Source organism: Homarus americanus, unplaced genomic scaffold, assembly GCF_018991925.1.
Source record: "Homarus americanus isolate GMGI-L3 unplaced genomic scaffold, GMGI_Hamer_2.0 scaffold35531, whole genome shotgun sequence".
Classification (NCBI taxonomy): domain Eukaryota; kingdom Metazoa; phylum Arthropoda; class Malacostraca; order Decapoda; family Nephropidae; genus Homarus; species Homarus americanus.
The window spans coordinates 1-11933 of NW_024744452.1; the positions used below are offsets into that span (position 1 = coordinate 1).

At 37.1% G+C, this 11933-nt stretch overlaps 1 protein-coding gene across 1 annotated transcript; it reads left to right on the forward strand.

The window, feature by feature from the left end:
* The first annotated feature begins 1053 nt into the window (after positions 1-1053).
* Positions 1054-7975, forward strand: LOC121877914. Its single transcript, XM_042383869.1, has 5 exons — positions 1054-1233; positions 1574-1745; positions 3916-4066; positions 4462-4583; positions 6946-7975. The coding sequence occupies exons 1-5, from the start codon at positions 1184-1186 to the stop codon at positions 7345-7347; spliced, it is 897 nt and encodes a 298-aa protein (XP_042239803.1). The 5' UTR covers positions 1054-1183; the 3' UTR covers positions 7348-7975.
* Positions 7976-11933: the final 3958 nt, after the last annotated feature.

Genomic DNA, 11933 nt, shown 5'->3' on the forward strand with positions numbered 1-11933 from the left:
ATATATATATATATATATAATCATAATTGCTACTTTAAAAAAACTTGTCACCTTAATTATCACATTCCCCTGACATATATGTTCCTATAACTATATACACTTGCTCCCAAAATTATCTTTAAAATTTTGTGATACAATATGACACAATGGACAAAGGATTTTGACAACAAGAGTCACAGTGTTTATTTTGAAATTTATCGGACCCCTCTGTAAATATACTTTTTTGAATCAAGTGTACTTGTCTTCTTACAATGAATTTTACAGTGAGACAATATTGTTTATATAAACAGTTTGTAATGTTAGGGTAAACTATTGGAAGGATTGGAGAAAGTGCTTATGGCTTGTGTATTACTAGCAGCTTGTTGTCACTGTACATTTCTTCATGTTACTGTGGAGTTACTGTGGAGTGAGTGTTACTTTACTTCCTTGTGGGAAGTACAAGGATAACAACCTATGATGGTAGAAAATGGATATCAGAATCCTAATATTTTAATAAAGTTACTCTTAGAAGGATTTGTAACCACCAGACTGATTCTTATAACATACAGTACTAATACGAGGTGGTCAGTTACCAAGGATTTTGTAAGTGTGAGTGAAAGGACAATATTATAAATGATCAAACTTGTTAATTCTATACTGGTGAATGAATCATGAGTGGTGTGAGGCTGCTGTGATGGTGTATGCCTGTAAGAGTGTGAGAGAAAAAAACGTATTTTATTTATAGAACTGCTTCAACTATAAATCTAAATAAGCCAGAGAGATGAGAGATTCATTACTCAACCTCAGATAACCTGTGCTCCAGGGGTGGCACTCGTGTTGAGACCAGCCTGAAAATATTCTTTGTCCCTGGCCGTGGCAAGGCCATGTGTTCAAGTGGTTGACCTTTATTTCACTTTCTTTAGTTGTCTTACTCCATTCTCTTCTGCTAGTTCCCCCATTCTCTTTGGTTTCTGTAGCCCTTGATCCACTAAAGTGATGGAGGAGTAAAATATTGCTAGATAGGATTTAATCATAGCCATTTTCTGTCTCTGAAGTAGGTGTTTACTGTATAATTCAAAGGTTTAGGGTTTATAGTGTAACAAGCTGATGTGAGGAAATTATCATATAGTTACTTACTACTAAAGGCTTTCTTTCCTAGGTGATAAATTTGGGTTTATTTGGACCTAACTTTGAACCCAATCCTATGGCTGGCATGCTGGTACGAGACCCACTGCTCGTCAATAACAAGCTTCTGTAAGTTGACCAGATTTATGTGTTCATGTAGTGTGAAAACAAAAGTCCATGAAATTGTAGCCTTAAGTTGTACATACAGTACAGTACTGTACTGTACTAATGTTATCTCCCAACATTGGGTCTTTATTCGAAGTCATTTAACATATGGTGTAGAAATGGGTAAGATTATATAGTACTGTAAAATTTATATACAGTACAGTATATATAATGTGTGTATAACTGTACATTCATAAATACAATTACAGTACTTTACAGCTTTATAAAAGAAAATAGATATTTATTATTCTTGACTGCTTCATTAACAAGATGTTAACATTTCACAAATATAATTTTCTTTCAGTTATGAAATACTAAATCCAGATTCCTGTAATGATGAAAACCACGAGGACCTAGATTTTGGTAACCTTCTCTCCAAGATGGCCACACCTACTGCCTCGATGGGTTTATCAGAGTTGTTCGAAAATATGCTTAGTATATTTAGTAGTGGGAGTCCACAAAATTCTCTGTCTGATGTAAGTTGTATTAAGTTTGATACCTAAGTGTGTGTGTGTGTGTGGTAGGATCTCTCTTACCAGAAATGATCAGAACCACAGATGTTTGGAATTTAATATTTTTTTAAGATATTAGTAGATACTGTATTACATAATTCCCTCCCTGCCATAAACAGTTATACCTGGTACCTTCATGTTAGGAATATTATAAGAATGGTTTGGGGAGTCTCCAGGAATGATGTCCTAGCAAAAGTACCAGAACAGTAACAATGGAATACAGTTCTACTTACAGTGGTGCAAACAAACTTAAACTCGGTGGTGAGACTAGTCACTACAGTACTGTACTGTATTCATAAAATGTTTCTTGGACAAACAGTGCAGATGGATTACTTAATATTGTGCAGATATATACAGCAAGTCACCAATTTATATTGGTTCTATTTATGTTGTTTTAATAAAATGTTACCAAATTAGGGAACCATATTCTCTGTCATACCTATTAGATATACACAAATGTTATTTTTGCTGCAATGAGCACTAAAATAATTCAAACTACACACCAGACATAACTTTGTGTGGCAACGTTGCTACCTGCTAAGCAGTGTTGTACGTTGACGCCGTTAATTTAACGCCGTCAATGGACGACGGCAACTCTTTGTTAACGCTGACGCCATAAATTTTTTGGGCAGGTGACGCTATAGGAGACGCAGTCAAATTTTCACCAGAGCGGAGCGTCAAGCGTTAATTTGTTCAACTAATAATTTTTTTTTTTCCAAGTTCGATTTTCAATTATCTTGTTATAAAGACGACCAGGAAAAATTGTCACGCCCGTGCACCTGCGCAGCTTTCTACAGATTTGAATTTTCAAGTCAGGAAAAAGGCCACCAACCAGCTGTCCAGGTTGGTTGGAAAAGTCCATGCACGAGACTGAGAGCAGCAGTGAGGAAGACGGCAAAGACCATGATGTGGAGGATGAATTGTTCCAGGCCTTGTACGAGACACCCCGCAGGAATGAAAAAGACTGACCTTTTCAAGCGTTAATTGGGGGAGAAACCATAAAAAAAACTTTCGACAAGGACACCTTCCCCAACAAGGCCATGTCACAGCTCAAGATTGAAGAAGCCGCAACTCCAGAAAACTGTGAAGGCAAACTTTTTCAGAGTGAGAGTTGTGAACTCTTGGAACAATCTACCAGAAAGTTTTGTGACGGCACCGAGTGTGAGCTGTTTCAAGACAAGACTTGACCAACACTGGAGCGGGTTCAGGTACATTCAGGAGCCGGTGCATGCCCAGTACTTGCTAACAGTGTGTAACAAAGACGTGACCGATCGCCCAAGCGGCTAACGAGCCAATCTTTTGGTAAAGAGAATAAAAGAAAAGGAAAAGTAATCAGAGACATGACCGATTGCCCAAGCGGCTAAAGAGCCGATCAGTGGTGAAGAGGATAAAAAAAAAAGAGGGAGCTGTTCATCAAATACAACACCCCCATCCCCTCTAGTGCTGCTGTGGAGTGCATTTTCTCCATGGGCAAGGACGTCTTGAGGCCCAAGCGCAGCAGAATGAGCGACAAGCATATTGAGATGCTAATATTCTTGCGGGGGAACAAATGAATAATTAAAATAAAATATAAATCATAGTAAATGATTAAAAATGAATGAATATTTTTTTATTTTGCATATGTTACTCCCATACACAGGAGAAGATGCGTTTCGGGGCTGCATTTGTACGTCACTGAAAACTCGTTGACGCTAACGGCATAAATTTATGAAATCGTTTACGCTGACGCTAACGGCATCAACTTCTCGGCCGCTGACACTGGCGGCGCCACTTTTTTTTTTTGACGCGTACAACACTGCTGCTAAACATAAATCGGGGGATGGGGGGTAGTGAATTTGATATACATGTTAATATATTGTTTGTTTGGAGTGACCAGAAACATAAGTGTAATGTATTAATTGCTGGTTTTGTTTGATGCAGGTGTACTGGAAGAGATATCAGCAGGTTATACTTGTTGTCTTCACCCCAATACCGTCTCTTTGCACTTTTCTTGCATTACTTTTCCCTGTCATTTTCACCCCTTTGAGGTTTCTGTATCCCTTGATGCAAAAGGTCGAATAAAAATAATAAATAAATGAATATACTTGCATACTTCATGTAAAACATTGTAGCTTGTTATTTCATATACTTTCAGCCATTTTCAAAGGGTGAAGGTGCGCCAACCTTTCTGCTTTTTGGTATGCCTGAAACAAAAGTGTCCAAGAAATTGGCTCTCAGTTTCATAGCATCTAAGGACTCCACCTTTGAAACTGTTGGACTGGTTAAAGGCAAGCCAGGGGGGGTTGGTAAGTACAGCATAACTCACTGGTTATTTTCTTGTTGTATATGTAGACAAAGTTGATATATAAATTTCTTATGTACTGTACTAAAAGTTCTGTGTTTAAGATAAAGTGTAGGGAGAATTTAGTGAAATGAACTGTATAGTATTAAGAAACCAAATATATATGATTTTATGCTTAAGGGTCATTTATTATATAGATACGTGTATCTGATATTTTCAAGTCTAAATATATTTATAAGATAATTTTTTTATACTGTACAATACAGGCTATTGTAACAGTTGTGACTAATGTGAGAGAAGCAAATCTAAAAAAAATTGAAGAGAAAGGTATTGAAAAAATGCTGAGAACTTGAGATTACAAAAAAAAGATGGTGTTTATCAATTGTTCATCATTTACAGGGGGTGGTGTTACAGTGAGGTATGGACACCATTTGATGAACCTCTTGACAGTTCGACGAGCTCGGCCTCGACTCTTGGTGGATGGACCCAATGGTACAACATTTCATCCTGATGTTGCTGAGGTAGTTTACAAACTTGGAATGTTTCACCAAACCATTAGTTCTTATTGCCGTATCAAAACAGGTTTTGTTGGTGAGCCAGACACGAAATTCTTTGCTAGAAAGTTAAGTCCTTAAACTCATTCTCTAAACCAAATCCTGATGTATTTTCAGCAGCCTCAATAATATTTTTTATCCCTATTTTGTTTTGAATGTCTTCAGCTTGCTGCCCTCGTGACTTTTGTAGTACTAATGCCCCTTTTATTTGCTATCGAGCACTCTACCTCTCAGATATAACCTGGAACAGGGTGGTAGCATCAACAATGTATACCTAGATTTTGCCAAGGCTTTCGACAGTGTATCCCATGAAAGGCTGAAAATTAAACTGGGAGGGTACTGGATTCAGGGAAGTGTCCTAGTGTGGATCAGACTTTCTGTATGATCACAAGAAGTGTGTGGTGATGAATGGCACGAAATCGTCATGTGTACCCGTGACAAGCGGGGTACCATAGGGCAGTGTATTTTGCCTGCTGTTGTTTGTTTCCTTCATAAATGACATGCCAGAAGCTATACACTCCACCAGACAAATGTTTGCGGATGGTGCCAAGTTATTTAGGGAAATTAAGAACCAAGCAGACTGTGAAGAGCTGCAGAAAGGTCTCTGTGAGCTTCAAGAATGGTCAAAGAAATGGCTGCTAAAATTCAATATCACGAAGTCTAAGAGGATGCACTTGGGATGTACCAATGGTAAGGAGGTGTCTCATATGTCCCAACGGGGTGAGGAAACTGCATTACTTGAGACTGAATGTGAAAAGGACCTGGATATGTATGTTGACAATGAACCGAAGTTCTCGGACCATTTGTGAGAAGATGAATCAAGCAACAAAATTATTAGGCCTGATAAGAAGGTTGTTCAGATATCTAGACGGTCCGTCCCTCGTAATGATCTTCAGGAGTGAGGTGCTTCCCCGCATAGTCCCCGAGATATGCTAGGGACTGTCGTTGAGAATTGGTGCCTGCACTTCGGCACCTCAGCTACCCAGAGAGATTAGAGAGCCTGTAGTTGTCTAGTTTATACAGTACTACAGATGGGCAAGGGGGGACCTATTTGAGGTGTATAAACATCTCAAAGGGCACTACTCAGTTGTGTGTCCATGCCTGGAGCTGGCGGACGCTCGCCCCACAAGTGGTCACAGCTCAAGGTTGAAGAAGCTGCAAGTCCAGAAAACTGTGAGGGCAAACTTTTTCGGAGTGAGTCGTGACTCATGGAACAGTCTGCCAGAGAGTGTCGCGATGGCACCGAGTGCGAGCGCCTTCAAGACTAGACTTGACCAACATTGGAGCAGGTTTAGATACATTCAGGAGCCAGTGCTTACCCAGTACTTGCCAACAATGTGTAACAGAGACATGACCTCTTGCCCAAGTGGCTAACGAGCCAATCAATGGTGAAGAGGATAAAATATGAGTTAATCATTATTTCCTTTCTGTTAATAAGTTATATTTGTACAGTTCTAAAATTAGGACTCATTAGCTTCCTCATTGTAATATACTAAGTTCTAGATGTACTGTACAGTATACAGAAATTTTGAGGATGGATTGACAGCTGGACATTTGTATGGTAATTGCTACATTTTGCTGGACTATCATCATCATTTTTCCATGCTTGCATGGGTTAGCCGTGATTACTTATTGGCAACTATTAGGTAAAACCAGAATAGGATATTTCTGCTTCTCACCACCACAAACAGGGCACCAGCCCATAAAATGCAGCAGAGACTAGAGGATGGACACAGCTCCAGATGCTATCAGGCATGTTGAAGAAAATTTTATTGGATATACTTCCCTACACCAACTCACAGGGTGGAAGGAGTTGACAAGGCAGGTTTGTAATTCCTGCTTGCTAGAATGCAGAAAAAGGTTTTAGCTGCATTAGACCAAGGCACTTTCCTTCAGAGATTGAAAATGAGTTACTTAGAAATAAAAGAATTGTGATCACTTGTCAAAAGAAATATATCAACCTCATTATTTATGAGTAATTACTATAAAGGGATGTATAGAAAGATGTCCATATTCCAAGCATATAAATCCATCCAGGTGTACAGAAAGATATCCGACTCAATAAAAAGTAGCACTTAATGACTGGATGAACTTGGAAGATGTGTAACTTCACTTGTTGGATTATACTAATTGTCATTGTAAAAAGATAAAAAAGTGGCCTATCAAAAGTGGGAGTTAGTTTTTAGGAAGCCAACATACATTCAACTGCCCTATTTGTCCATTTGACCTGTTCACCTCACTTAAATATTAAGTAGTTTTTGTTTGTATATTTCACAAATATTATTAATTATTGCTCTGGTACTCTTGTCTTACGCTAATGTTTTTTCAGGTAATCCCACGCGTTGATGGTTTAATATGTTACATGGATGCCACATGTCACTGTGACAATAGCAGTAACAAGAGCTTGTATAACAAAAAACAAAATGTCTGCTGCACAAATTCTCACACAATTGATGTGCTGGAGCTAGAAGCAATGATGAGGACGATCCCTTCAGAACTATCACCACCCATCCTTGTCCTCCTAGCACACATGGATGACCCTCAGCCCATATCTAACGACTCTGACTTTGACGGTGATGATTTTGCAAATACGTGTAATAAATCCCAGGCCTATCACAGTGGTCATCCAGCACGTCACCGCCCTACCATGTTACATAGTGTTCTTGGGACGCTGGATCTGCCATGGGCTGTGAGTATCACTCTCAGATGTTGTTGTCTGTTTCTCGAATAATATAGTGACCTTTGTTATACTGTATTTTTATGTTGATAAAGATTCACAGAGTAATGATGAGGGAGAAGAAATCTTTCTGTTAACAATAGCTAACATTGACAGGATGAATGATTAATTTAAGGAAAATTCTAAATTGTCCATTCTGTAGAGAGTAGATGATGATAATTGACTCAGGGAAAGCATGGAATGTAATGTATTAGAAGTGCATGGTGTGTGTGGGTAGGTACTTCAAATTGCGATAAAGTTTTACAAAGGAACATTAATTACTGTACAGTACGTAATTATCAGCAGGGGATTGGAAAATGGCTCTGGGTCAAGGTGGGAGTTAGTTAGAGTTGTCATCTGTCTACAAGGGTGTATAATATAACCCTATGTCTGGCACAGGTGACTCAGGTAAAGTCAGACAGATCTACTGGTTGAACACTTAAGGTTCTTGGGATCCCCTGAATGTTGACTGGAGCTATTTCATAAATAACCAAGTTGGCTTTGCCGTCACAACCCTGTCCCTTTAGTGAAAAATGGAACAAATTGAGATCAGCTTACCTGTTACTTCCACTCAGAATGATATGCATCTCCTAGGAGACCACTCTAAGGATTTTATGGTTGTGGCTCAATTTAACCAATTAAAATTTGATTTCCAGTTACCGTATATACCCGTGTATAGCACGAGTTCTTAAGACCAAATTTTTGGGCAAAAAGTTGGGGGTCGACCTCTATACGGGTAATAGTTTCGTTAGGTTGAAAAATATTTACCAGTAACTACCAGTAAACGATGGAAACGACGCACCAACGCACCACCCGCTGTGAGTGTCGGTACAGTTGCCAGGGCAGATCTCTTGCGTCATCATAGCAAGCCCAAAGTAGCCAAATGCATGGTATGGTATTCACAGGAGTATGTAAAACATAAAGTATTAATTTTTAAAAGTTTATTTATAGATACATAAATTTTTGTTAATTAAATTTGAAACATCAATATGATGTGAGTCAGGTCATCTACACACAGTTGCCAGTTTCAAAATTTTCCTTTTAAAATTTTAAGTTACCGAGTATTTCTTTTCCCAAATCGTTTTACAATACTGTAGGTAAAACAGTATACTATTGTGCAAACCCCACAGAAAAAAAATTAACAAATGGAGACACCAAAAATGTAAAAAAAAAAAAATGCTGTCTGACTTGCAACACTGTTGGTAGGGTCAGGTGGTTCTAACGGTACCTGCCAGGACCCGGTAATCAAATTTATAACAATATCTAACCTCAATTACTGTAGTTTATCTGATGTAGGCAATATGAAGTAAAAAATACCAGTTAAAGTGAGAAATTGGAAGAGAATAAACAAGAAAGATGTTGGGCTATTTTTGGTAGGGCTGAGGGAGAGAGTACCAGCTGTTTGGTCTTTTTTGGCGGGAGAGTCACGCAAATATCCGTACTAGTATTTGTTTGGTGTCTTCTGTATTTTTAAAAATGAATACTTGTAAATTAAAAGTACCGTAACATTGTATTATATAAAAACTTGTCATATTTCTGGAAAATAAGAAGCAAGAAAATAAGAATACACCGGTAAACACAATTTCAACGTACGCTAAAATTAAAAGCTGCTTAAGAAGGGCCGATGCAAACACAAAGCCTCCGCGACCAGGGCTCTGCCGTATCAGCTAGACGGTACACGTGTTTTTCGAATCGTTTTCAGTTAAAAAACTTTTACATCACAAGTGAATTAGGATAGAATATTATTGTAATATAACATTTTTTAACTGAAAACCATTCGAAAAGCGATTACGGTAACATCTTTTGAACGAAAGAAAGCGAGTCATTGTTTTTGTCGCGATTTTATCCCACTTTCCACTGTAATACATACGTCATTTCAGCAAAAATATTACATTTCCATATTCTCAGAAATAAATAGTAGTTTTGCTGAAACGTGATGTATTTCAATGTAAATTAGGATAAACTACATGCAGAAAACAAAAGACTTTACCTAACCTTCCGATGTTCAAGAGATGTTACTCGTATTTTTAATAGTTTTCGGTTAAAATACTGTTATATTAGTGATATTCTATTCATACTGTGGTTGATATAATACCTTCACGGAAATGTAATATTTTTTGCTGAAATGACATACGTATTACAGTGGAAAGTGGGATAAAATTGTGATGAAAACAATGACTTTCGCTTTGTTTCGTTCAAAAGATGTTATCGTAATCACTTTTCGAATGGTTTAGTTAAAAAACTGTTGTATTGTATTACAATAATATCCTAATTGACTTGAATAAATATTACGATACCATATTTCTGAATATTTTCATTAAAATCCATCAAAATCATTTTCTTTGTCATCGTCTGCAGCACCAAACAGCTTCTCCCAGTCCTATCCTTGAACAGGGCTAGAGGGTACACGTGTTTTTCGAATCGTTTTCAGTTAAAAAACTATTACATCACACGTATATTTTACCTAAACTGCGCCTGAATGAATATATTCTCGGAAATAAATAGTAGTTTTGCTGAAAGGTGATGTATTTCAATGTAAAATAGGATTAAATACACGATGAAAACAAAAGACTTTACCTAAGCTTCCGATGTTCTTGAGATGTTACTCGTTTTTTTAATAGTTTTCGGTTAAAATTCTGTTATATTACAATGATATTCTATTCATACTGTGCTTGATATAACACATTCACGGAAATGTAATATTTTTGCTGAAATTACGTACGTATTACAGTGGAAAGTGGGATAAAATCGTGACGAAAACAATGACTTTCGCTTTCTTTCGTTCAAAAGATGTTACAGTAATCGCTTTTCGAATGGTTTAGTTAAAAACTGTTGTATTACAATAATATTCCCTCCTAATTGACTTGAATAAATACTTGAATGGAAATATACAATATTTTTGTTGAAACTACCCGCGTTTCAGTGTACAGTGTCGTGATAATAAATGGTAAACAAGTTTATAGGACGTAGTGTTTCTCTGAAGGTTTTGTTGTTCCTTTACCCTCAAAAACTTGGGTCGACCTATAAACGAGGAATATCATAAATTAACGATTTCTTGGTCATAAAATCGGGGTCGACCTATATACGAAGGGGGGTTATAGACGAGTATATACGGTATGTACATAGACAAAGGGAACAAGGTGAGAATGACTTCTTGCCCAAGCAATGGTATTTATTATTATGGGTTCCATGCATATGGCTTTTCTTTTTCTTTAATCAAAAGCCATTCAAAGTGAACCTCAATGTTTAAGTATTCTGATATTTTTCATATATTTTCATTTTATTTTATTTATTTTTCACAGCTGGAGCTCTGGGCTTTTAAGCAAATGCTGAATAATAATATTTTACTGCACAGTAACAAAAATGAGCAGTATACATACTTTATTGAATCACTTTTTATATTGAGGGTCTACTGTAATCCTAGTATCACATCTATTATCAAGAACCATTTAACATTATGCTCTTGGCCATGCAATATCTGGAGTCAGTTAAATATATATAAAAAGTAACTACAGTTAGTACCTCACTTAACGCGCTTCAATTGAACCCAGAGGGTCCCGCGTTAAGTGAAATCCGCGTTAAGTGAACAACAGAACATATGGGATTAATTCCAATAGAAACCGGCCCGACCCCCAAACTCCACTTTTGGAAGGCACATACCTATGTTGTAGTAAAAATAACATCTTAATTTTATGATGGTACATGCACACAATTAATACTTAAGAGAAATAGAGAAATACAGTCGCCAAGTTAATGTCCATTCAAATAATGGACTCGACTCCCTCCCCCTCTCACACTACACAGCCGGCTAACAGATGGTCGGTCGGTCCCTCCTCCCCCACCCCCCACCAACCTTCCCAAGGAGATGTGTGGGATAACCTCAAACTAAAGTTAGGAAAATATAATTGACATTGCTGGATTCCTTGTAAGACCAGGAATATTTTGAATATAAATGTCATATATTTTGCACAAAAGATAACATAGTTACCTAGAGAAAAATTTTTATCTAAAAATTGTAAGTTTAAAGCAAAATATATGATGTTTATATTAAAAATGATCACCAAATTATAAGAATTCCAGCAATGTAAATTATATTCTGACCGGGTAATTTGTATGAATTTTATGAGCTAAAACAAATATCTTCAGTTAATAAAAAAAAAAATAATTCTTCACGGGGTAACAGATGGTCTGTCGGTCCCTCCCTCCCCCCAACCCCCCACCAACTGTCCCAAGGAGATGTGTGGGATAACCACTAAATTTTAATAAATAATACCTCAAACTAAAGTTAGGATAATATAATTGACATTGCTGGATTCCTTGTAAGACCAGGAATATTTTGAATATAAATGTCATATATTTTGGACAAAAGATACCATAGTTACCTAGAGAAAAATTTTTATCTAAAAATTGTAAGTTTAAAGCAAAATATATGATGTTTATATTCAAAATGATCACCAAATTATAAGGATTCCAGCAATGTAAATTATATTCTGGCCTGGTAATTTGTATGAATTTTTATGAGCTAAAACAGGCAGTCAGGCAGGGTGGCGGGTGGGCAAATTAAAATAGCGCTCGACACTCACTGGTGATATGTGAAAAAA

Excerpts from the sequence above, each read along its gene's own strand:
- LOC121877914 (XM_042383869.1), top strand. The coding sequence starts at position 1,184 with ATGGCTGGCATGCTGGTACGAGACCCACTGCTCGTCAATAACAAGCTT. Across the intron at positions 1,746-3,915 it reads CACAAAATTCTCTGTCTGAT|CCATTTTCAAAGGGTGAAGG; the intron begins GTAAGTTGTATT and ends ATATACTTTCAG. Across the intron at positions 4,067-4,461 it reads AGGCAAGCCAGGGGGGGTTG|GGGGTGGTGTTACAGTGAGG; the intron begins GTAAGTACAGCA and ends CATCATTTACAG.